General features: G+C 40.1%; 3 protein-coding genes across 3 annotated transcripts; 1 reads left to right on the top strand and 2 right to left on the bottom strand.

The window, feature by feature from the left end:
- Window positions 1-2,070: 2,070 nt before the first annotated feature.
- Window positions 2,071-7,904, bottom strand: LOC114251093 (tyrosine-protein phosphatase non-receptor type 13). The gene is made up of 2 exons (XM_028185291.2): window positions 7,674-7,904; window positions 2,071-5,665 (listed from the first exon to the last, which is right to left on the bottom strand). Exon 2 carries the CDS (start codon window positions 5,659-5,661, stop codon window positions 2,443-2,445), a length of 3,219 nt encoding a protein of 1,072 aa, XP_028041092.2. The 5' UTR covers window positions 5,662-5,665; window positions 7,674-7,904; the 3' UTR covers window positions 2,071-2,442.
- A 630-nt stretch (window positions 7,905-8,534) lies between these two features.
- Vti1a (Vesicle transport through interaction with t-SNAREs 1a) lies at window positions 8,535-13,560 on the top strand. The gene is made up of 6 exons (XM_028185267.2): window positions 8,535-8,908; window positions 9,303-9,361; window positions 9,553-9,661; window positions 10,514-10,650; window positions 10,980-11,045; window positions 11,623-13,560. The coding sequence occupies exons 1-6, from the start codon at window positions 8,815-8,817 to the stop codon at window positions 11,770-11,772; spliced, it is 615 nt and encodes a 204-aa protein (XP_028041068.1). The 5' UTR covers window positions 8,535-8,814; the 3' UTR covers window positions 11,773-13,560.
- A 1,096-nt stretch (window positions 13,561-14,656) lies between these two features.
- On the bottom strand, window positions 14,657-27,105 carry p115 (general vesicular transport factor p115). The gene is given in 9 exon segments (XM_028184639.2): window positions 14,657-16,186; window positions 16,598-16,912; window positions 17,587-17,744; window positions 20,393-20,573; window positions 20,993-21,118; window positions 21,121-21,514; window positions 23,862-24,805; window positions 24,875-25,009; window positions 26,879-27,105. Coding segments are annotated over 9 exon segments (2,406 nt in total). The 5' UTR covers window positions 26,960-27,105; the 3' UTR covers window positions 14,657-16,114.
- Window positions 27,106-27,109: the final 4 nt, after the last annotated feature.

Genomic DNA, 27,109 nt, shown 5'->3' with positions numbered 1-27,109 from the left:
CCTGCGGGATTCGAACATCGGTGCATCGCTTCATACGATTGCATTGGGCGTCTTATCGTTTAGGCCACGACGACGTCAAAATCAATTGCACACGAGCTTTTTTCTTCACAAGCTCACGCTGCACGCAGACCTGCTTCGCATCAGGATTAAGGAATGTAAATGCAAGAACGGACCTACAGTATTTATTATATATAACAATATATATTTATATAAATTATACATAGGTACCTTATGTATAACAAAACTCATCCTAAAAGGTTAGGTTTCTTGTAATTTAGAAACCTTCAATCTAAAAGCTTAACTCCGATAAAGATCGTAAGTAAGTATCATAATATTAACGGTATGAGAATAAAGATATCATTTAAAATCTCATAGTATTAAGAAGCAGTAAAATTCTAGAGAACTAAAGTCTTTTAACCCACGTGCATCAACTAAGATAAGAATTTGGTGTCTTATCTTTAGCTCTGAGTTCATTGCTCGGTTGTCAAGTACGAACAGCATAATGATTAAAGTACTTTACGCAAATTACCATATCGAGTTAGTGGATTATGGTGAAACTTTTCCAACTGCAGGTACCTATTGCTTGTTGCAATTGAGTATTCTGGGTAGGACAAGGTGCCTGTAATTCCATTTTATTTAAACTAGTAGGTAGGTATAGCATTAAAGGAGCAGTATTTACGTACTGTTAAGTAGGACATGATAAATTGCATTAAATTTTAATGACAAAAACAGAAATTCTGATAGCATTCCTTACCATTTATAAGAGAACTGCTTCATCTCGTGTGTTGAACTAAAGTGTAATAAAAACGAGCATTCGAACCTCTATAATATTTTTATTGTTCATGTTTTTAGCGTTTTTTTAAATAAAATGCACTATCAATGTATTCATGAAAATACTTCGAAAAATATTAGTGTTTTTAGAAATGAATTCCGGATCGCTTTGCTGATCGATCTTTGATATGACTTGAATCCCATCGATTTGATTCAAGTCATATCAAAGATCGATCGGTAAGCCAAAACATACCAAAACTTCACAGGAGACAATCTGAATATTGATTTATTATCTACTGAATATATTAATTATAAGTTTCATCGACATTGGTCCATCAGACCGGAGCCCATAGACATCTACAACGTAAATACCAAACCTTGAGATATGAGTTCTAATGTCTCAGTATAGTACAACGGCTGTCCCACCCTTCGAACCGAAACACATTACTGTTTCACAGTAGAAATAGGCAGGGTGGTGGTACCTACCTGTGCGGACTCACAAGAGGTGGTATCACCAGTAATGCATATTTTGTCTACCTATCCCAGTAACGTCGAAGGGTTATGCCAGGTTATTACACGACGACAATGTCAAGCAGGCGTGCTCGTGCTCGTGGGCAAGGAGAAACAGCGGTTTTGCTATTAAATAGATCTTACGTCCCAACTACATAATAATAAGACTTTTTTCGCACTTAGTACTTACCTATAATAATTAACTCCCGGATTTATAAAAAAAACTTTAAAAAGAACTTTGTTGCAGTCTAATTAGATTTCACAACCGTCAAAATAGTCTGGAATTTGTTTACCAATTTTTTTTTGTCTAGGCACACGAGTATACGGCCCCTATGATAGTGAGTATTTGATCATGGATAGCCAACCCGTTGCCTGCCGGTGTTAAAACACACTGGAAGGAAGTTCATTTCAGGCCAGGTATCCTCCGGTGGCAGATGGTAGAAACGAGATAAAGATATCATATAAAACATTTCCTCAGAACACTCCTCGTGGAACATACTGCAATTTTTTGTTTTTTTTTATTGCCCCATTGGCAGACGAGCATACGGCCCACCTGATGGTGACTGGTTACCGTCGGTCATGGACGTCAGCAATGCCAGGGGCAGAGCCAAGCCGCTGCCTACCGTAGGCGTTGTTGTAGTCCTAGGGTATCCCGCTGGTACATAAGGGCCTTCACAAGTTGTCTCCACTTCACCCTACCTTGGGATTGCTCTTTAACATCACATACTGACATTTATTATATACATAAATACTAGAATATTGATTATTTTACTAAAAATAAAAGAAAAGTGCCTAAATATTTTTTTATTTATTTTAGAGGAATGTCATATGATATGCGGTACCAAAATACCCGCAAGTCCTCTGTTTCGCGAATAAAAAACATGTTAACATCGATAAAATAGGTACCGTTTGTGTATATCATCAAATTGCCGAAAATATCTTCCTACAATTCGTCGTCAGCTCACGAACTATCTGACGGTGAATCAATTCAAGTCACATTTCAGGATAATCATTTTTTTCTGGACCCACAGATCCGTCTCTAGGCAGTTTTACTTTGGCCCTGGTACCAAGATTATATTCTCTGCAAATATGTATATAAACCTATGTATCTACATAACGTAAGTATATGTGATAATAAACATTTTAGCAAAAATAACAACTTTATAAAAATATCTGATCTTCGTCAGAGTCGCCAATGCCGTAGACGAAGTGCCTTCTCGTAACGTCACCGTCTGATCTTGAAGCTGCCCCAGCTTCGGGGGCGACATTCTTACACGGAGTCACGGGGTATCTCACGGGACCGACCCACTTTCGACTCAGCCCGAAATTTCGCGGTAAAGCAACATTTTTAACTGAGTTACTGTCATCGTCACTAGGGCCGCTCGGTCCTGATTGCAAGCAAACCAGAGATAACTTTTTGATCTTATTATTTTCATCTAAATAGCGATCAAAATTGATTTCTTTCGGTATACTCAAGCTCAAAGGTCTTCTTCTTGGTCTGCTGTCAGAAACACAGCTGCGCCACGTATCGAACTTATTTTTCTTTTGTGGTGTGTCCTCTTGCGACGAACAAGTTCCTAAGTCATTTTCTTCATACACTTTATTCTCGGAGGAACTTTTATATAAGCTTCTTTCATTGGGTGAAATTTGTCTGGTTGGCTTTTCTTTAATTCTATTTATTACTTTGTCTTTTGTGAATTTTATTAGCGCGTAAATAGTTTTCAGTGCTTCTTCATTAAGCAATTCATCATCAGTTATTTCTGTGTCTAAGGCACTGCCGATACTGCCGCTTATTTTACAAATATCCGTTTCGCTAATATCAGCTTCAGTCGTACTTATGTGGCTATATTTCTGAGAGTTTTGTAGGACTATAAGTTCGACAGTTTGCGGGGCGGATTGCAGCATTTCAAGAGCTTTGTCGTATTTTATATTCAACAGTGTCTTACCATTCACAGATATGATTTGGTCCCCGGGTAATAATTTTTTGCAAGCATCTGCTGGACTTCCTGATGTGATCGACTTAATATACACATTACCATCAGACCCTTCTGCTACCTGAAGCCCTAAAGCATTCATTTCGTCTCTTTGCAAAACAGCGGTAACGAACAGTCTTTCGCCCTGTACACACTCCATATTATCTAGCCTTTCAAACAGTGATGTATTAATACAAGAATCATTCGAAGTTATATAACAATGATTTTCTGGGTATATTTTGGGAGACTCCATTACATATGCTGTTGGTATATTAGACAAACTAGTATTGTAATGTCTTTCTGGTAACAATCTCATACTGTTTATAGTACACTGTTTTCTGTCTAGACTAAAATCATCAGAGTCACTTTGGGTAGTTCCAATTTCATCAGACCTATGATGGTTAGTGTAATTGTTGGGTGGTGATGTTTGTCCATACTTATTAAACGGTTTCATTCCATTAAAAACTCTTGTTCCCATTTTGACACCGTGCCTTTTTGGTAAGCTACAGCTTTCTGAAGAGGAAAGGCATTCATTTGAAGAGTTTTCACGGTGAAGGTCCACGGTGGATGTGTTTAGCAAATTTTCTTCACTGTGCAGTGGAGAAAGCACTTGCCTTAATAGTTCTTCTGTGTTAGGCTTCTCATTTTCTTTGTTTTTGTCACCAAAAATATCCATTTTAAATCTTCGTCGTATAGGCCGTTTTGACCTAATAGGATTTCTTACTGCTAGATTATAGCTGTCTTGATAGTTGCTACATTCCACTTTCTTAGGACTTCCCTCTTGGTTTATTGCACAATTAAGTTCATCAGCCAAATAGTTTATAAAGTCTTCCTTAGCATAAAGCTTCAAATACAATCTGTGGTGCAATGAAGCTAACCAAAATGAAAAATAACTCTTGTTATCTGTCATTTTAAGCTTATACTTTATCCCAATTTTGGATAGACCAGAATATGAGTTCGGAATTATATAAAGACTCTTTTTGTTGTAATAAAATGTGCGTATATGATGCCAAGGCAGGCATTGGAGCACAATGCGGTTAGTTGAACATGATTCAATAGACATCTGATTGTATCGTGAATAGATGGTAATTCCTCGTGGACCAATGGATAGCCACACATCCCTACAGAAGCCATCGCGAGTAGACCACACTGCAGAGTAGAAATGAGCTCCATAATCGCGAAACGTTTGAGCTAGCGTAATAAAGTTAATAATAGCTTTATTCCTATCTAATCCATGTCGGGATTCATGAGCTCTTTTCATGCGCAATTTAATATCAGCCATATTATTTGTAATAACTGTTTCAGGTAAATAATGTTCTAGTAAAAAATAATCTGCACTTCCATGTTCTCTATAGGAAAACTCACCGAATTCAACGTGCAGGGCATAACCAGCTAACAGTATAAGATTCTGTATAGTTGAAGTTAATTGACCTTCAACAGTAGCTCTTCTCAGTTGTAAATACACTCTGTACTGCCACTCCCCATCTTGAATATTATTTGATATGTTCTTTGGGAGGAAGAATTTTATCCTCAAGAACACAGTCATAGAGTCATCTTCTACTAATATTTTGTTCTTCTTACAATTTGCTTTGTGCCAGCCATCTGGAGCTAGCTTTTTTAATTTATAGTCATCTGGTAAGAAAACAAAATCTCCACCAATCAAAGCAGCTATACCTAACATGAAATTGTGTTCATATTTCTCACTGTGTATTAAAGCTTCAAAGAGTTGGCCGGCGGTTATGATATTTGAGTCACAAGTCACTTCAAATTGTTGGCCATTAAGCAACACCACATTTATAATTTTTCGATCAGAATTAGCCGAAAGCGTCAGATCTAACTTCCTAGGAGATTGTGAAGCCCTCACAATAAACTCTGGACCGGTGCATCCTTCTTTGCCTTTGACATCACTGTCAGCTTTATAAAGTCGAGAAGCTGCCCTTTGAACAGGTTTCCCTCGTCTGAAATTCATAGTTTTACTTGTATTTTTATGAACAAAGTCATTTTTCAGAATAGCGTTCATTGATAGAGTGTTATTTAGTAATCTGGGCTCTGCTGTTTCTATTTGAGTACTACTTGCTATATCTAAAGTAGAGTGTGCAGTAAGTCCCCCTCGTCTTGACATATTAAATAGATTAAGAACAGGTTGTCTGTGATGTCTGGGCAGCCTGTAGCTCGGAAAAGGGTCTTTTTCATCTGGAGACTTCAATAGGCTTACAAAACTTCTTGGACGGTTGCTGACTTTTAGATCAGTATTACTACTGAAGTCTTTTGAATGTCTTTTCATATGCTTCAATTTTGATAAATCAATTGGAGATGAGTCAAAATTCATCTTGTCAATAATTGGACTCAAGCCACCTGAAGCTGAGCAGGAACTTCGCCCAGAATCTTCTTCACAATTATGTAACATGTTTCTGGAATGAAAAAGAAATAAGTTTATAATAAGAAGAGATTGATTTGTGAACTGGGTCAATCAAAAGTTTATTTAAAGTAGTTTTTGAACTATTTGTTTTTTTAGAACCATAGTTTCACAGTTGGGAGACTGATTGGGGATAAATTATCAGGGTTGTAGGTGTTTCTACTATATTTATGTATATTAGTTCATATTATTTATTAATTTACATTGTACACCTACGCAATATTTAATATTATATCATATTTAATTACGTATTCTATAACACACTCTCATACAGTACACAAATACGCTAAACAATCATACATTCACAACACTACTCAAAATTATATTATTTACACAAGCATAGTCGGGCGCAACCGCTAGTATGCGGCAAAGACCCCGACCATGTATAACTGCGTACGTACTGGTCGTCGCCTGCGCCACGACTCGGCCGCCGCTCGCGGCCAGTCGGGTTTGATCAACGCTACGCTAAGACTGTGTCACTCCTCGACTTACGCGTACTCTTTTGCTTCGTTACGATTTATTGCTTTCGTCTATTTTGTATTATTGTGTTTGAACTTGCTACCGCTTTATCTGTGCCTTCTGTACTCCGTAATTTCTCCTTCTTAATATTGTTATACCGTCTGTTATTGGAAATAAACTGTCCATCCAATTACGGACTCGTTATTGTGCCGCCCGGCACTGGTGACCTTACAACCACCACCAACGACAACTAAAAGGGTTGCTTTTAATTTAGAGATGCAAAATTTTATTTCTATAGACACAATTTCTGACTTCACATTTTTATACGATTTTATTTATTTATTAGTGAAGTTAAATATGTTTACAAATTTCCTGCAAGAATGCTCATAGCCACCTCACAGTAATGTATTTATAATGCTCATATCGAGGGGCTATTAATATGCGACATTTATCTTTGTAATGAAAGGTTCGTTTTATTTGATATTAGCATCAACAATTCAATATTTTTAATTGAACTTTATAGCATTCAAATACCTGAAGAAGTTTTGTTGTCATGATACTATTTGCAAATTTTTAACTTTAAATGGCTCTTCTGTAAAGTTGCATAATGTCACTTTAACCAAATAGTCTTTCGTCCTTCAATATCATATATTCAAGTCTTAAAGCAGAGTAATTGGACAAATGTCCATCTGCTGATTAAGCTTTATAATCCTATTAGCTGTATTCGTGCATTTAAAATTAACATTATTATTTATTGTCATTATTATTAGGGAGTCCAACACTCCTGTAAATATTAGCCTATCCATTAATCAAGTCAATGGGATGCATGGTTTAGTAGTTATAACGGACACTCCGTAAAAGACACAGTAGATTTATATATTAGTATATATAATAATAATATAACCCTATATGTTTCTTGAAACCTATCAATATATCTTTTTTTTCTAAACCTTACCAGACCTAGCCCCTTTTAATTGCGTCATTGATTGGAAACAGATTTAATACATTAAAATATATCCCATTGTCCTGTACAACACTGGACTAATCCTCAGACACCTCAAAAGTTAACTAAGTATAAATCCAGTCATATTGACATCCGTTTTCACAGTTAGCTTTCCAGTAATCATTATATAGCTGGTATTTAGCTTATTGGTTGCCCTTGAAAAAATAGATAGTTACATGAAAACTACGCAACGAAATTAACTCGACTTTCGCGTCAAACATCTTTCGGGATTTTCGATAACATATAGGTATCAGCAGGTACATTCATTCGATCACTATTAGAAGATTTAAGATCATCATAAACCTCATAGTCTACAAACGATTCTCAATATATAAAACGGTTCGCCTTAAAAACAAAGAGAAAGCAAATTTTATAAGGGAAATTATGTACGAGAAAATATAGCGACTGCATCCTAGATGGCACATACTTCTCCTAATGGTCACCTCGATCTTTAAAATGGATTTTTGATCTGCATTCGTAATGAATTATAGTAGTCAACGAGCATACTGAGAAAAATATAGTAAGCAGGTAGGTACGTTACCTTTAAAAATCCCTTGTTTACAAAAAATTGTGAGTCAATATTTGAACTTCTTAATTCAAGTCAACATCACATTTCTAACAACTGTTATTGCTATGCCAATAGCAATTTGAGCACCTAAGTCCAATTTTATGTTTCGTAAATGCAAATTACATTGGTTCGTAGTTTCATATCGCTATTTTCAAACAGCTTCCTTCAAAGCAAAATTCAATCTTTCAACATCAATTGTTGTTTTATCAAATTCAATGAATAGACAAAGGAGATAACGCCCATCTACAGCCAAAACATTGATTACGAAAGGTCGAAGGCTATTTAATTTTTATGAAAAGCTTTATTGGGAAATAATAATTTTGATTGGTTGTGATGATTTAAAAGGTTTCTCAATTATTACTACAAATTCAGTCCATTAAACTCTGAATAAATTCGCAGTACTTTACTGAGAGGCTATTCCATCTATCCATTCCATAAATCATTCCTTAACTAACACCTATGGTGTTATTTGTTTCATTTCTTCAGATTTAAATGTGTAATGACGGTGGTTTATTAGCTGTTTAATACTTGTGAAAGTGCACAAATGTGGGAAAATGGAACAAAGCCGCTGGACGAAGCTTCTCGGGATCTTCCAAAAAGTTCACTGAAAATGTCTCAGTAGATTTCCACCATTTAATTGAGATTATATTTCATCCCATATCATCTCATCTCATTTCTTTTAATCTCGATTGAGTAATATCTCAAAACAATCAACTTCATTTCATTTCGGTCCCTACTATTATTTTTCATGAAAGAGATTACTAAACATCATACAAAAAATAAGGCTGTATAGTGTGATACCTTCGCCTTTCCACTTGGAAAAATGAAACTACTACTTGATTGACACTTGACAATTAACGTTTGCTTAATATTAACAAAATATGCTGTTATTCCTTTTGTCCTGTATCGTTGTTTTTAATCTGTTATAATTTCACCTTTGTTAATTTAACGAGGCTGTATTCATACATTTATTTATTTATTATCAGAAATTACTATATCAATTTACAGAACCATCATATCTATCAAGGCTCATAAAAATCGATACCTAAACTATTATTGATTTTTACTTGTTAATGTAATGTAATGCTGTTTAGGTACCAGGTAAATTAAGACGATGGCCACATTAGTGCAATCTTATGAGCAGCAATATTCGGTGCTTACTGCCGACATCACCGCAAAAATAGGACGATTAAAAAATGGCACTGCAGGTAGGGAAGAAAACTAGCTGCAACAAGTTCTAAGTTCGCAGTTTATCATCATGATTTAAAAATCTTTAAATTCGATATCATGATAATAGAAAAATGAAACAATATATGAGCAAGATAATGCAATAATAGATACAAAGGTTACAGATAAGTGTTCCTTTGATTTAACCATGAAACTACACCTATGATTCTCTTCATTCTCGATTTATTTCCTAAAAGTTAATTAGTGTAGTAAATTTAGTTCTCAAAGTGACAATATTTACATTTGAAAATCCCATCTAAAGCTCGTAGTCCTAATTAAAATAAGTGATCGCATGTTGCAGGCTTGTCAATTGTCATTAGGTTGAAAGAGTGTGCGCATAGACAATGTTTTAATTTAAGCAATTTTGATACACAGAAAACCGAGAACAATTATCAAGAGAAATACAGTCAAACTTTGAAGAGGCAAATGATTTGGTAAGTTCAATATAGAGAATGTTAAGTGTACAGTTCTTGATTGCAAAATATGGTTTACTCAAGCTCACATTCCAGTGGGAGTTGAATGGTATGCAGAAGACAACGTAAAGTGAACACCACTAGTACTTACACTTCCATAATTCCCCTACAAATCACAATTAACAATTTCTTCATGGCAGAAATATTTGTAGTTGGAACAGTTGGAGTTGGAAGCACGAGGTCCCCGTGTAGCTGCTTACCGTGCTGAACTGCAGCGAGTCAAACAACAGTTCAAAACTACACTCGGAACCAATGGACATTGTAAGTTGTGGACATTAGGAGGACATTAGTAAGTTGTGGAGACAAAGGACATTATTTAAATTTCTTGTTGAACAACTCAAAAAATTTCTGTAATTTGATTACAAATTTATTTGTCTATACTACAGATGTTTATTTATAAAAACTGGACTGTATCAATTGAGACTGAATAATTTTAAAGGCATAATTTAATTTAAGTTAAAATTTGTTTCTTTTTTGAGGCTGTTTTAGATATTGATTCGGTATCATAATTCATAATACATTTTTTAAATTGCACCGATCATGGGAACTCCACAACATAGGAATAAAACACATAATAATATTGTTTTTTCACTATGAAAAAGCATTCAGTGTTAGATGATCTTTCTCTAGTATAAAACATTAGGCATGTATGTAAAACCAGGCATACCTGCAGTATTGAATAGTTATAAAAAACTGAAGTTATCAATAAATACGTTGTCTCGTTTTGCAATCAATGAAGAATAATTTGCCAAGTCACAATTATGATAACCCTTTTCCGTTTATAGGATATTTCGATTATAGAATTTTTATAGGATTCCGTTTAGTCCGCGCGGGTAGCTACCACCACCCTGCCTATTTCTGCCGTGAAGTAATAATGCGTTGCGGTTTGAATGGTGGGGCAGCCGCTATACTTGAGACCTTAGAACTTATATCTCAAGGTGGGTGGCGGCATGATGACGGCATTTACGTTGTAGATGTCTATGGGCTCCAGTAACTACTTAACGCCGTGGGCTGTGAGATCGTCCACCCATCTAATCAATAAAAAAAAATGGATAAGGAATATAATAACCTTTATTAAGCTAAACAACCATTATATTATTATGTGCTGTACAGTAGTGGGTGAGGTGTCGGAGAGCGAGGACTGGGGTGCGGGCGATGAGCGCCGACAGTTGCTCGACAACTCAGAGCGCCTTGAACGCGGAGGCCGAGTTTTGTCTGAAGGATATAGAGTCCTACTCGAGACTGAACAGGTACATTTTGTACAATCATCATTCTCCTGCCCTTCTCCCAGTCAACCGGGATCGGCGCAATATGTTTTCTCCTTTCATACTCCTCTATCATATATCATTTCTTCGCTCACACCCCTCTTACACAAATCGTCTTTCACGCAATCCATCCATTTCTTCTTAGGTCTACGTCTACCTCTTTCTCTAAAGCCTTCTACATTCATAGTTAATACTCTCTTAACAACCTCATTGTACAATAATTAACATTTTTTCAAAAGCATAGTATGTTCAGTTCATACAATGTTTTCACATATTCACATACAGCCCTGAGTTGTTGGAACAAAACTTTGCAGGTGGGAGCGGCTGTGCTGCAGGATCTCAGTGTACAGCGAGAGACCATACAACGGTCGCGCGCTCGGGTGAGTTTAGAAATATCTTTATCTGATAATACTATGAAGTGGTGTGGTGGTCCAAATGAACTATTTACTGTACATTAATTATGAAATAAAGAAATTAAATAGAGAGAAAACTTAAAATGTAGTAATAAAGCTAATGAGTCTGGTTCTTTTTAAAATGATAACAATGGAATTTTTTACTGGTCTTGAAGCAGTAGTGAGTATCGGTTTGAAGGGTGGGGCAGCCGTTGTAACTATACTGTGAGATCTTAGAAGAGAGAGAGAGAGAGAGTATTCTTTATTGTACACCAAAAAAACAAATAAACAGTGCAATACATTAAATACAAAAAGTATAATTGGCGGTCTTATCGCTAAGAGTGATCTCTTCCAGACAACCATCAGGTGGACAAGAATCATTTGGAAACGAATTACGCGCGGTGCACCAATCCAGTGAAAATCCAAATTTAGAACTTATATCTCAAGATGAGTGGCGACATTTACGTTGTAGATGTCTCCAGTAACCATTTAAAACCAGGTGGGCCCAATCTGGACCCATCTCAAGCACTAAAAATGTGTGAATGCTTTATATTGGATATTGTAGCTGCGCGAGACCGACGAGGAGCTGGGTCGGTCGTGGCGGGTGGCGGCGGGCATGTCCGCGCGCGCGCTGCGGCACCGCGCGCTGCTGCTGGCGGCGCTGGGCGCGCTGGCGCTGCTCACGGGGCTGGCGCTCTACCTGGCGCTGTCCTGATGCTGGCCGGCGTGCGGCGCCCGCAAGCGCTGCGCCGCCCTGCCGCTCGAGCGAATACTCAACGTACCTGTCCTCAAACTAGGATTGACCTTCGAGAAGATGTTACATAATATGAAACCGTAAAACTCTCCTAAGCATATTTTCTTTGGGCGTGACGTTAGTATGTAATGCTTAAAAGTCGACTTCGGTCACAAATGCCGATTGATATCTCTGTCTACACGAAACCAAATTAGTTCTTAATAGTGAAGTACATAGTTCTGTCTCGCGTCACATACTGACCAGTGTGCTTAGTGAGAGTTTGTTAACGTTCTCGATAGCGTAAAAGTTAGCCAAATTTGTATAGAGTTGGAATGTTTGCCTACGTTTGCCGCTAGGGGCGCTGATCCAACTCCATACAAATTTGAATTACTTTTACGGTATCGAGAACATTAAAAAACTCGCACTAAGCACACATATCTACAGGCCGGATTAAAAAAAATAGTTTTACAGTAATCGCTTATGGCAACCCTGAAGCTAATAAATTATTATAATCTGCTAAATCACCTTCCAAGGGAGTAAAATTGACTTGCATTATATAACTTGCAAATAAATAAAATGTATTCACTGTTGCTATTCTGTAAGTCTATAATTGATTTTTTATTTATTTATATAGACGTAATTTAAAGGTTAACAATGTATCTATGAATTTAAATAGTTTTGATCCGCAACGAAAAATCATTCATACCTTGCACAAATTTAACTTTCCAAATTAATAAACTAGACTTAACTTTACTTATAAATAGAAAATCTGCGTTAGCTCACCGCCGGTTGGCAGAGTTCCCAGAAGGCTGGCAGCATTTCCACGCTGGATAGCAATGCTAATTCTTTGTGCAAAATACGTACCGGCCTTCTGGTCTCCCGAGGCCTCAAAAAGTTTTTTTTAAGGTCCTTAAAAAAGCTTTTAGCAGATGGGCCCCAGGGGCCCAAAGTTTCCACCCCAAACGGAACAAAAATGAAATCTTTAGAGAGATTTTCATATTTCCGTCGTTTGAGGCCTTCAGCCGTTGAAGCAGCGCTGCCAGCGTTAGAATTAGTCCCAGGAAGATGTGTCGGTGCCATGGTATCTATGAATTTATTGAAAACATTCTTTTAAAAAAAAAACTCGTGTAAATATTAACTTCTTAAATATGTTAACATAGTTTTTAAAATAATTACAATTATTGGAAAAAATGTTACACAAAAAATAAATGATCACGTGTATTACTAATTTAAATAGAACATAGTTGATCCCAATAAATTATAAGTTATTCAATTTGAAAACTTGCTAAATTTATCTGAATAATCACTAAAATGATCTCTTAAAATAGTGCTGCCTATTATAAATTTTGCTAGTGACGAAATCTCTAAATCTATTATTTTTTTATTTAGTACGTAGATTCCGTGTATGATATTTACGGCACAATCGGTAAGGTAAACTGGTGATACCACAATAAAAAAAAACTTTGACCAAATTCTAATGTTAGAAAAAAAATCTAACAATTTGGTATCTTTACAAACATAAAGTCCACACCTACCTTTTTATATATATAGTTGATACGCATAGGTTGCCTTTGTTTGTAGTACTTTAGTACCAAATATCGTCGTGTTTTACCTCGATAATGTAAAATATTACAGAATAAGATTTGCTCGTTTTGTTTGTAAACTGTCTCCTACTTTAACGATATTTATAACATCACTGAGTGTAATTATTATATCATAGTTAAGTGTTAATAGAAGTAATTAGCTGAATAAATGTGATATAATATAATGTTTTAGTGTTTTTTTATCTGTCTGTATAACTGTCGCGCGTCGCGTGACGTAATAGCAACCGACCAATGAGACGGCGGCCGCAACATTGCGGGCTCATTAAACTGACCAATCCTCGATTTATCAGCTCATTTTAGGTTCGTAATTTATTTTTTACGGCTTCAAGGATGATCTCTTCCACACCACAAATGGCCTTCACTGCCTCTTGGTTCTAATTCTTATGATGATCGAGTTCACTGTATCTTTTATTATTTTTTCCCTACCTATGCCGCTAACCTCGAGAGATTAACCCAGCTTCGCTGAGCGAGTAGTTGTGTTAACGTTGCTAACACTGGCCCTAGCAAGAGCACCGCAGAATCTACCACCGGATCGGAAACGCGACCTACTGAGAAGATCCAGCGAGAAACTCAGTGGGCGGTGTCTGTGCGTTCATTTACTCGTCGAGGCCTTCGTCGCAAGCAACAGCTTCGACGATAACGATGACCGGTGCTTGAAGTACCTACCATAGATAATACACATAAATTAGGTATAGATAAGCAACTGAAGCACTCAACAAAAATGTTTAAGGGCGTCGGCCACTTGATAGCCTCGCTTCGATTAGTTTCTCATTGCTTCTGTAGATGGTAGTTTCTTTTAATTTATTGTTAATTAAGGATTTTGTAAATTTTCAGAAACCTCAAATTGATAAAATTTAATCAATTTGACTATAACAAATAAAGCCTTGTATGATTTTTTTTTTTTTTTTTTGTGTTTAGTTATACAACAATTAAATGCTATATCTTTAACAACATATAAGTTTAGGGGCATCCACTACAAGATGTCGCTAGTTTCCATACAAAAAAAATTGTCTTTAAGTATCGCAATTTCAGGGCTCTGGAACATAACAGTAATAACGAAACCGAAATGACGTGTAACGTTGATAATTTTGTTTAGCCAATTCGCTTCCATTTTGTTTTGTCCGTACGAGGGTCTTAGATAAATGAGCGAGCGGGGTCTAATGAGTTATTCACACTATCGCATCGCAGCTAAGAACGATACTCCAATTTCCTTCAACTAGTATATTATCGGACTGCCGTGTTTGAAAAAAAAACGACGACCCTGGATGAAAATAACATTCTTTATTTTTCAGAAACAAAAAAAATATTATAATAAAAATCTATTTAAACAATATCATCAATTTACAGTCCATTCTTACAGCCATTAACAATATATTAATTCATTTAAAAAAATAAGACAGTTGTAATGGTAACACTAAAAAAAAAAGATTTATGATAATTTTCATTCCGAACATATACCATTTGAACATCGTTTTAGGCAATTTAGTCTCCTTCGCTGTTTCAACGAAATATAATTAGGAAGTTGTTAAAAGTAAGTCAATTTTATGTAACAAAAAAGTGCCCCTTTTATTAATATAACGCAGTGTACATAAAGATTATTAAAAAAAAACATAAAAAGTAGATTTTAGATTGTTTTGCTGTATCCGATTTTTTTTGAAACGTAGTGTAATGGTCATTCCCGTTTAAAGAGTAGCAATTCGTATGTTTAAAAAAAAAAGATAGCTATGGATTTGAACCTCCCCATATCGGCACGGCTCGCTACAAAAATAGCGGGTGTTCTATTCGCTAGGCCACAAAGACTTTAATTTTGACTTGTATCAAACTGTATAAATATAATGCTATCTTTCAATTCAAACACTAATATGGGAGCACGGAGTCAGTCTACTGATGATCCGAAGCAGCTGACAATCTTCTAATGGTTACGTGGATCGTTTAGTTGGATTAATTTTTAAAACCGATATTTATGTTCTGATACGCCTTGTTGTTTCTTAATATAATAGCGAGCGACCGGCGCGCACCGTTAATGTTGCAAACTCTCAGCTATCTCGCCTTTAACTTAAAAAATAAAACAATAGTAGTAATCTATGAAATTGATATTAACCTTTATTATTAAATAGTCAAATACCCTGACCTGGAGCCGAAACTTCTACGCAGGACATGTGGCACTAGACGAATGGATGTTAATGGCCCGCTCAGTAAATGACTCCCGTGCCCCCTCCCCCCCCCACGTCCGATCCCCCGCGGGACTGGACCCGGACTGGGTAGGGGGGCTCGAGGTCAACACTACAGCTAGACGGGCAGCTCGCTGGGGGACGCCGTCAGGGTACAGCAGGCAGCCCTGGCGGCACCCGGGATACCCCCCACGAGAGGACCAGCATGCCGGGTCGCTATTATAGTCAAATACCCTGACACATATTCGATCTATATACCACGAAAATGCGGTAACTCATTTTTTAAGGCATAAAGCTACACTAACAGTGTGGTATAATTTAATCTTACAGATTAATTAAGAGTCAGCGCACACACATATTTTTTTTATTGTCCTTGTACTTCAGCCGCGAGTCTGCAGGATATTGTTTCTGAATAAGCGAGCAGCGCATATGTCCTCAATTTTAACATTACTATATTATTTGTTTGTATAAATATAGATTCATCGGGATCTGTTCACAAGTCCCAGGGGCTGGTCTCCGCACAGGTCCGCGTGGGAGCGCGCGCTCCGGTCAGGGCTCCGCCGGGGCCCGCCCGCCCTGTGCAGCCGCCACGAGCTCTTTGTACTTGTTCAACTCCAAATCCTGAAAGCAATACAAACAAATATGTACTTAACAAATGTTCAAGATTGACTTCCACGGTGAAGGAATAACATCGTGTAATAAAAATTAAACCCGCAAAATTATAATTTGCGTAATTACTGGTGGTAGGACCTCTTGTGAGTCCACGCGGGTAGGTACCACCACCCTGCCTATTTCTGCCGTGAAGCAGTAATGCGTTTCGGCTTGAAGGGTGGGGCAGCCGTTGTAACTATACTGAGACCTTAGAACTTATATCTCAAGGTGGGTGGCGCATTTACGCTGTAAATGTCTATGGGCTCCAGTAACCACTTAACACCAGGTGGGCTGTGAGCTCGTCCACTCAACCAAGCAATAAATAAAAAAACATGATTGTCCTGGACGCAACATCCTCCAGGTGTGCACGCGGCCACTCACCTGGTCAGCCACAAGCACGAGCAGGTCATCTTGGTCCTTCCTCAGGGTGACGAGTTCTTCCTCTGCCTTCCGCCTCTCCTCCTCAGCAGTTCTCAGAGCGGTCCTCAATTCCTCCACCTCACTTTCGTACTCGCGCAGTTTAGCGTCCTGTAGTTCGATTTTCTCTTGGAGCTCTCGCTCTTTGAGCTCAGCGTCGTGCGTGGTGCTGCCCCGGGGCGCCGCGGACATGGCGCCGGCGGCCGACACTTGCGCTTTTAACAGTGTATTCTCGTCTTTAAGGTGAGAATTTGTCGCTAGAGAGTCGTTCAGTGTGTTCTGTAAGTAATAAGTTTTGGCTAGTAATCAAGTCTACACTGGGATTTCAACGTAGCGTTACTGAGGGATTCATCGGAGAATCGACTGTAACGATTCGTGAGTCGTCGTGGCCTAAAGGATGAGGCGTCCGGTGCATTCGTATGTAGCGATGCACCGGTGTTCGAATCCCGCAGGCGGGTACCAATTTTTCTAATGAAATGTGTACTTAAGAAATGTTCACGATTGACTTCCACAGTGAAGGATTAACATCGTGTAATAAAAATCAACCGCAAAATTACACTTTGCCTAATTCCTGATGGTAGGACCTCTTGTGAGTCCGCGCGAGTAGGTACCACCACCCTGCCTATTTCTGCCGTGAAGCAGTAATGCGTTTCAGTTTGAAGGGCGGGGCAGATATTGTAACTATACTTGGGACCTTAGAACTGATATCTCAAGGTGAGTAGCGCATTTACGTCGCAGATGCCTATGGGCTCCAGTAACCACTTAACATCAGGTGGGTTGTGAGGTCGTTCACCCAGCTAAGAAAAAAAAACCAATGATCGAGTACAGTGGAAGAAAGTCACATGTGGTCGTGATCCTCAGCAGTGAGGGAGCGATATAGAAGTGTGGTTCTCTTTTTTTTTTGGAGTTTATGGCCTGGTAGGCCAAAGTGTAGTGGTCTGGCGGCGCGCTACCTGCAGGGTGCGGTTGTTGTGCAGCAGCTGGTCCAGCTGCGCCACCAGCTCGTGCAGGCGCGCGTCCTGCTGGCGGATGAGCGCGCGGTACTGCGCCAGCGTGTCGGGGTGCTCCGCCTCCGCGGGGCCCTCCGCCGCCAGCCCCGACAGCAGCAGGCCTGCGCAGCCAACACCCTCGTCACTACTTGGGACTCTCGCGCCCTTGTGTGGCTCAGGACCATTCGTCGAATTTACGTGAAAATTTTGTAACAGATAAAATATAATACTTTAAAAAAACTAAAAAACACGCTTTACATAAAATTCAACAAAAAAATAGAAGAAAAAAAAATTAATAAATTTAAATTGCAAAAAGTGAAAAAAAAAAAATAAAAAATTGTAAAAAAAAAGGAAGCCGTCACGGGACGCCTGGCAGATGTGAAACATCGACATTATTTTGTAAAAGTAATATGCAGAAAATAGCAGATTGTGATAGGAACTAAATATGTCATAATGATAAAATATTACGAAAAAATAATTTGTTTTCAAGTAAAACAGGTTATGTGTACTGTAGTAAACAACACTGTATGTACACTACGGAGTATACACTGTAGTTATCCGAGCTCGGTGTAGCGAGAGAGATGGCTTAACGCCGGATCGAGTGGGAGAGAATCGCACAGTCGATCGCGCATGGCGACGCGTCGCCACACTGTACACACTACTGCATATAGACTGTATATATATACCATCATATAGCGTGGCGACGCGTCGCCACGCCATAAATCGGTTTTACGTGCGGCTATAGATGTTTCACATCAAAAAGCGTGCTTTTTAAGATATTATTGAAATAATAATTATTCTTCTCATATCTGTCAGAAAAATAATTATCACTAAAAACACCACGCACCCCACGCTTTTTTTACGATAAAAAAAATATTTTTACACTATTTTCAATTAAATTTATTAAAATTTATTTTCTATTTTTTAGTTGAATTCAATATAAAGTACATAGTCAGGTCATAAATTCTGTCACATGTTTAATGTAAAATAATTGAAACAAGTTTATTCATTATGTAACCGTTCATGTACCAAAATGAACTTAATAAAACATAGATACTTATGACACTAAAGTTTATTCAAAATGACCTCCGTGATTTTGAATACAGGCCTTCAATCTGCGCGGCCAGTCGTCTATCGCAGCACGAACGAGGTCCATGTCAATATCGGCGGCTGCCTTAATCAAGGATGTCTTGAGTGACTCCAAATTGGGATGAGGCTTTGAGCACGCCTTTTCCTCCAAGTGTTGCCTTTTCCTCCAAGTGCTGGAGGAGGGCCAGTCTTCGTGCCGGATGAAGTCGATTTCACGCGCCGCCATCCAGTCTTGTGTGCTCTTCGCTCTATGAGCTGGCGCCGAATCTTGTTGGAATACCTAGTGCCTGTTATTGAACATGGTATGAGAAACAGGTTCCACAAGGTTCGTCAGGACTGTATTTTGATACACAACTGCATTCGTTTTTACACCTTTCTCACAAAAATGTACCTCTGTTAAGCCCCAATAAGAAACTCCCAACCATACCATGAGCGAGGATGGAAAATGACCTCGTTGGACACGCGGAATACGGTTGCTCGCTTCTTCACTACTGTGTGCGTACACCTTAGCATTTTATTTGTTGTAGCTCTCTTCTACGGTAAAAATTTTTTCATCCGAAAAAAGAATTTCCCGATATTTTTTTCCCGCCTACCGCTTCAACAAAGCGCGGCATCTCTTCAGTCTCAGGTCCATTAGACGAGCATTCAAACGATTTCCTGTTTTTCTTCGATATGCCCGAAGCCCTAAGTCTTCATTTAACACCCTTTTCGCCGTGGTTCTGCTTAACCCCATCTGAAGGGCCAACAGTTTCTGCTTACGTTTGGGATTTCTTTGAATTCGCGCCTTCACAGCTTTTATCACTGCTGGAGTCCTAACAGACCGAGGGCGACCACTTCTTGACCTGTCATCTACACTAGAGTCTTCATTGTATCGTTTGATGGTACGATAAACGAATCTTTTGGTTATATTCAAATTTTTCAGTATGTTAAAAATTTGAATTGGCGCGTAACCGCAACGATGCAACGCAATAACTGCAACACGGTCTTCTTTAAGCGTCCAACTCCATATTTAAAAATGAGTAAAATTCTAAAAGTATACATTTTTATTTTCATGAACAATTCGAAATTCGAATTCAATAAACTTTTTTGTGGCCAGCATTCTAAAAGAAAAGTTTTTACTGTGTGACAATACTTATGACCTGACTAGGTATATTTTTTAGTTTTTTAAACTACATATATTTATTTTTCATTTTTTAGTTAATTTTTTATTTCCAAATTGAATAATAGAATAATCTTATCAAATTAGTGTATTGTCATCGGTCCTCGATAAATCTACAAAGTTTGAATGAAATCTAGTAATCAAAATCGCGTCTAAAGGAGTCAGTTACAAACATACATACAAGTGAAGCTAATATAAAGCGTGTAAAAATAGAATTAAGAACATTTTTTTCTTTTTATTGCTTACATGGGTGGATGAGCTCACAGCCCATTTGGTGCGAAGTGGTTACTGGAGGCCATAGACTTCTACAACGTAAATGTGCAACCCACCTTGAGATATAAGTTCTAAAGTCTTAGGTATAGTGACAACGGCTGCCCTGCCCTTCCAACTGAAACACATTACTGCTTCACGGCAGAGATAGGCAGGGTGATGGTACCTACCCACGCGGACTCACAAGAGGTCCTACCACCATTACAACGTTACCAGCGGTCGTTGGTAGTGGATGTTAGTGCGGATACTGACTCTCGTGTTCCCGGTACAAGTTGCAGAACTCGTAGTCGAGCGAGAGCAGGTGCGGCTGCGCCACGACGGGCTGCGGCTGCTTGGAGGCGGCGCTGTAGGGCTCCAGCCGCGACACGCTCGACAGCCGCGACACGAACGCCTCCAGACCGATGCGCTTCACGATCACCTGCTTCAGCGCCTCCTGCAACCGGGCATAACACACTTGTACTATGTATCAAACACCGGTCACCGTCCTCGTCGAACCCGTCGCTGGCGACGAAGGGCTAAATGGAATGACTAAGAAGTAAATTAACCCTCAGACACCGCCCACTGAGTTTCTCGCCGGATCTTCTCAGTGGGTCGCGTTTCCGATCTGGTGGTAGATTCTGCGAAGCACTGCTCTTACTAGGGTTCGTGTTAGCAACGTCGTCAGGTTTGAGCCCCGTGAGCTCACCTACTGGTTAAGGTTACGCTGAAATAGCCTCTCAAGGCTCTCAGCTTCGGTAGAAATAAAAAAAAGAAAGACACGGCAAGTCGCGTCAACACCATTGTTACACACAGTTAAACGGTCATGCAAGGCATGCATGGCAAGTATTAAATCTGTAAATGAAAAAAAGAGACCTTGGTATATTCGGGCACGGAGTCATCATTGTAGTGGTAGAGCAGCGCCAGCAGGAAGGCAGCTAGCCCCGAGAGCAGCGGGTCGTCCGTGTCGGCGGCCTGCGACACCGCCCAGCCCACGGCGCCCCCGCCCCCAGCAGCGCGGCGGCCGCGGCCGGGCAGCCCGCCGCCCAGTGCGACAGCAGCATCAGCAGCGCCACCTGCGCCCGCGCGTCCGCCGCGCGCTGCAGCAGGCGCCCGCACTGCGACACCAGCGACTCGGGGGCGCCGCCGCCCGCCGCCGCCACCACCACGCGCAGCAGCCGCCGCTTCTGCTCGGGGTTGTCCCGCAGCGCGTGGGAGAGCGCGACGGCCGCGAACCAGTTGGCGGCGGCGTCGCGCGAGAACAGCCCGCCGCACAGCAGCTGCCCGGCCGTGAGCCGCGCCGCCTCCCCCGCTGTCGGCAGTAGCGTCGACACCAGCGCCGCCTGCTGGCTCTCGTTCCGGTACAGGAAGCACTCGAAACAGTATAGCACTGCACATCTGCCCGTCAAATATTGTTACTATTAGGTTAAATTTTTTGAAGTTATACTTCTTTAGGCGCGTTATGAAAAATTAATGAGAGTGAAATTTTACGATGCGCGCGCACCGTGACACAAAATTAACAGAATGAAGTTGCCCACTAAATCGCTCATTACAATACGACCGACGTAACTTGGCGAGTCTGAATATAGCCGCAGGTGAACTTTCGCGCATGTACACTCGTGAAAAATGCTACCAACAAAACAGAAATGGAATCTCTGTTAGTGGCGCATGTTGGCACGCACGCCGCCTCTGTTCACTATGTATTTATATTTATAATATTTATCCAAATGCTTTGAGTTTCTACATTTAAAACACGTGTTTTCATTTTGTTTTCATTATACAAGTGCGAATTTTATATGTGCGTCTGAATTATAATCAGAAGTGATTTAAATTGAATATTTAAATCAATACTAATTAATATTAGAAAATATTTGTGAAAAAACTGTGCTCATCAACCTTCCCAAGTGCTCCAATACAATTGAGGTTAACTATCCCTATGTATTATTTAGTAATATAAATGACAAAATTATTATTTAATATAATTCATACTGAATATTATTAAATTATTAACGTTAAATAATAATTATTAATTATTTAATATTAAAAAAAAAAGAAATAAATTTAATAAAAATAAAGTATACCTTCTTACGCGCGTACAGAAGTACACGCACCCTTTTTTTTATTTATTTGAAGTGCTTCATCTGATATATTTTAACGTTAACGTACATATAAAATTTACATGGTGCGATCAATGGCTCTATACGGGGCACCGGTGTGGGGCCAGTCCCTGGCCGCGGGGGTGGCGAAGCTGCTGCAACGGCCGCAACGCACCATCGCGGTCAGGGTCATCCGTGGTTATCGCACCATCTCCTTTGAGGCGGCGTGTGTACTGGCTGGGACGCCGCCTTGGGTTCTGGAAGCGGAGGCGCTCGCTGCTGACTATCAGTGGCGGGCTGACCTTCGTGCCCGGGGCGTGGCGCGTCCCAGCCCCAGTGTGGTCAGAGCGCGGAGGGCCCAATCTCGGCCGTCCGTGCTGGAGTCATGGTCCAGACGGCTGGCTGATCCTTCGGCCGGTCGTAGGACCGTCGAGGCGATTCGCCCGGTCCTTGTGGATTGGGTGAATCGTGACAGAGGACGCCTCACTTTCTGGCTCACGCAGGTACTCACTGGGCATGTTTGCTTCGGTGAGTTCCTGCACCGGATCGGAGCCGAGCCGACGGCAGAGTGCCACCATTGTGATTGCGACTTGGACACGGCGGAGCACACGCTCGTCGCCTGGCCCGCATGGAGGGTGGCGCCGTGTCCTCGTCGCAAAAATAGGAAACGACTTGTCGTTGCCGAATGTTGTGGCATCGATGCTCGGCGACGACGAGTCGTGGAAGGCGATGCTCGACTTCTGCGAGTGCAACATCTCGCAGAAGGAGGCGGCGGAGCGCGTGAGAGAGACGCGCAATCCAGCCGCCGTCGAGCGGGGGTCAGGCAGGCGGATGTCGCCCAAGTCCTGGCCCTCTAAGTGTTTCGGGTCCCCCTCACATGTCGGCCTGGGGACCGGCGAGGGGGGCCTAAGAAGACGACGTGCAAGCTGCTCTGCACGCGTTTTACGCAACAGCATCCGGGTGATGGAAGGCCGGCTATCCTCGACCCACGCTGGTTCTGGTCCAGCGGGGTATTCCGTAGGATAGCTCATTCTAACCGGCGCCATCTAGGCGGGCTTCGGATAGCCTGCCGACCGAGAGAGCTGGTGGTCGTGGCGCCGACGACCATCGGTCCGGCGTCCCGAGGGAGAGGGTGATGGGAGAGATGTGCTCCGCACTAAACGCTTCACTTTCCCCCCTCTGCCTCTTCATGAGTTCTGTCTCATGCGAGGTACGTTGGTGGTTGAGCGACAGGAGGTTTTAGTCTGTTCAGGTTTTAGTCAGTTCTACTCTGACATGCCCCGCCCTCCATCCCCAGTGGAGGGCGGAAGTCCGGCGATTTCCTCCTGACAAAAAAAAATATATATGTAAAATTTACATATAAAGAAATATGCGCAGGCAAACGTGTGTGCAAGTCCATAAGTGGACCTGGGTTAGTTTTACTTGTTAGTGTTAGCACTACACCATTTTCACTGGGAACAACTTTACCTGAGCACATGAAGAAGTTTGATTATTTATTGGTTAATGTTTATAACTGCATTGCCTGGACGGCGGTCCTCGAGAGCATGGGCGACCTAATGGATGTTTCTGCATATACATCGTCAGCGCAACCACGACCACTCTTAACAAGTGTCTGACTGAAGATAAGTGTATTGTTTATAAAACTTTACCTAAGTTGGAATGGCTGTTTCTCGTTGAGCATACACATGAGCAGGACGAGAAGAGTGGGTCGAGGCGGGTCGGAGGGCGCGGTGACCTGCGCGAGGTAGTCCTGCGACTCGGGCTCGGCGCGCACCGCGTCGGCCACCGCCAGGATGGTGTCGGCGAGCACGGCGGCCGGCACTCCGCTCGACATGAGCACGCCGCACAGCGCCGCCAGCACGCCGCCCGCCCGCACCGCGCGTCGACAGCCGCCCGCGCCCGCGCCCTGCCCGCCCACCAGAGCGCGCACCACCAGCAGCGTGACCTGCACGTTGGCCACGCGCTGCGCCGCCCACCCGGCCTCCTCGGCTTCGTCGTCGCGCGTCGCCAGCAGTGGTAGCAGACGCTGCACGTAGCTACCCTCTTTGAAAAAGTTCACATTGCTGCTGTTGTTCTTCAGCAGGTTCAACATCAGCAACAGACAGTCTTCTACGATGATACCGCCCTCGGCGTGTCCTTCGCTCGCAATTATCTCAAACAATCGGTCGAATGTATTCTCGAACGCTACTATTTTCTGTATGTTGGCATTGCCCTTTGTCAATTTAATTAAAAGCAACAACGTTTCATTTCTTACGACTTCCCGGGTGTCTCCGAGGAGGTCTATCATCTTGGATACTCCCATAGGTTTGACTAGAATGATCTCTTGGATGTCACGGGTTCTGTTCGTGAGCATGAAAGTAAGTAGCTGTACGGCTGAGAGTCGCACGCGGAAGTCGTATTCGTCAAGAAGATCTAACACAAGCTGCACATTCTGTGGATCTTTAATGAACATTTCAGTGAACTGTTCCCCGATGTTACAAGGAACTTGGTGGTTGTCCTCTTCAACTTTGAAAAGAGTTGGAGACATAATATTTTTAAGGGTGTCAAGTGTGTAGTGTATCGTCTCATTGTCTGCTCTGTCTAATTCTAGTACCTGGGAAATTTAAGTAGCTATTAAATAATAATCAAGAATGAGATTTATGACCCACACACCAGTACTTACCTGACGGAGAGCATCCATGGCCTGGGCACCGACTTCAATGCGGTAGTTCTGCGAGAGTGCTTTGAGCGCACGGCAGCTGTCTCTGCGGTCTTGAAGCAGTGTAGAATTCGTAACACGCTCCACTAGTCGCTCGACCTGTCCCACCAATGACGTGTATTTCATTAATGCGTTTCTTAACCTATTAGTTTATTTTAACTTATAGTAAATCCTTAAAGAGCAAACCAAAGATTATTATTATGTAAACAAATACAAATTGCCAAATTTCAACTTTACTGATGAATTACTTAACTGGGAACCGTGAACAAATCTTGCGCGGTCATTCGGCCTAAAATTAGGATTCCCTGTGCTATGGGTAGCAGAGACTGACATGTGTACATATTTTTTAATATATACATGTCAAGATAACAGCATAAATAGTTATAATAATTTTAAGCTTGAAAAGTTATAATAACATATGAGTAGACAATTTGTTAAATTAAAATTACAATTGTTAAATAATGTCTTATCATTTCCTGCAAAATTTGTATTTTCATTGATGGAGTGGGAGTCTTCTCCTAAAGTTCACATTATTAATTAAGTATTTAAATATTTTATGCTATAGTACAATGCTATAGGCAAAAAAATAAGTACAATCAATAATACTTACTAAGCACTAGTAAAAATAAAAATTAGTTTAAGGTTCATAACATTAACCTCATTAACAAGATTCTTTAAGACTTGATCTACCTACAGAGACTTTGCTATTTTGCTGTCTTATATTTTGGTTAACAGCCAGACAGTTTTTCATTAGGTCCGTATACTACTATATTATACTATTAAAAGTATTATGGTTTCTAGGAAAAATATATTCTTATTGTGGTTATATATTCCATATTGCTATATATTCCAAATTCGCAAACATGCAACCTCTTGAAAATGTCTGAAGTCACATCACATTTATAAAATTGTACCACGAAATAGTATTGTCATCAGTTTTTGCAAATCATAAACATATATTTTTATTGCTCAAAAGAGGTCCTACCGCCAGTATAATTAAAATAGCTTTTACAGTGTAATCTCACATTTACTATTCTGTTTTGCACTATGTACACAGACAGGCCACTTAGCCTCATGTGGTTATTGTCAAAGACACTATATTGTTAATTTTAATCAATTTCAATACTATTTTCTGCAAAATCTAGTAGCTCTTAGATTGACAGATAATTCTCTGCAACCTGCTCGTTAAGAAAGCTTATTTAAAAAATGCTCATTATTAATTATGATAGCCGATGCTTTTACGAAATGTAAGGGCACTGTTTCCTGAACCAAAAAGAAAGTCAACTAATGTAGTAATCACACAACTACAGAGGTAATTAAAAATGAAAACTTATCTTGATTTGCTGAATATAAATACTTATTGTTCATATACAAAATATAGCTGACAGCCGGCCCACAAATCATGGAAACAATGCCTCCTCAGATTTATTTGATTGAAATCATTATTAATTACGATAGCCGATGCTTTTACGAAATGTAAGGGCACTGTTTCCGGAGCCAAAAAGAAAGTCAACTAATGTAGTAATCACACAACTACAGAGGTAATTAAAAATGAAAACTGATCTTGATTTGCTGAATATAAATACTTATTGTTCATATACAACATATAGCTGACAGCCGGCCCACAAATCATGGAAACAATGCCTCCTCAGATTTATTTGATTGAAATGTCATCTAGTAAGATATAGTGAATAGTGCTGAATATATAAAATTATGGTGGCTTAAAGGAATGATCATCAGTTCAGTACAAAACGTAGCTCCGTAGGCGTAGTAGCTAGTCTGTGAGTGCATGAGAGATAAGATTTTGATTAATTTACAAATCAATTTAATAATAAAAAATTTATCTCAAATCTTTCAAATTTCTTGATGCTATAAAAGTCTAGTTTACATGAACAGTACTTGATTGGTATCTATAAATAGCCCGAGAGTAGACTATTATTCTAGAAATCTTATTAATAAAATGATCACCGTTTCAGCTGGAGACGGTGCGGCAGTGCCGACCTCTGGAGACCCCAGAACAGTCTTAATACCGCTTTTGAGGAAATCCATTTTTTTTACGTGCGTTGCTATACACTTTATACCTCTAGAAAGTAATTATAATAGAACTCATGTTTTATCACTTGTTATTTTTCGTGAAATTATGTTCAAGTCCTTTCCATAAATAAAAGACACGTCAAACCTTCAAACGAATTTGACAGT

The sequence above is a fragment of the Bombyx mandarina genome, chromosome 03 (assembly GCF_030267445.1).
Source record: "Bombyx mandarina strain Sakado chromosome 03, ASM3026744v2".
Lineage (NCBI taxonomy): Eukaryota > Metazoa > Arthropoda > Insecta > Lepidoptera > Bombycidae > Bombyx > Bombyx mandarina.
The sequence above is the reverse complement of the archived record's forward strand: the minus strand, read 5'-3'. Positions and strand labels throughout refer to the sequence as shown.

Excerpts from the sequence above, each read along its gene's own strand:
- LOC114251093 (XM_028185291.2), bottom strand. The coding sequence starts at position 5,661 with ATGTTACATAATTGTGAAGAAGATTCTGGGCGAAGTTCCTGCTCAGCT.
- Vti1a (XM_028185267.2), top strand. The coding sequence starts at position 8,815 with ATGGCCACATTAGTGCAATCTTATGAGCAGCAATATTCGGTGCTTACT. Across the intron at positions 8,909-9,302 it reads ATTAAAAAATGGCACTGCAG|AAAACCGAGAACAATTATCA; the intron begins GTAGGGAAGAAA and ends TTTGATACACAG. Across the intron at positions 9,662-10,513 it reads ACTCGGAACCAATGGACATT|TAGTGGGTGAGGTGTCGGAG; the intron begins GTAAGTTGTGGA and ends TGTGCTGTACAG.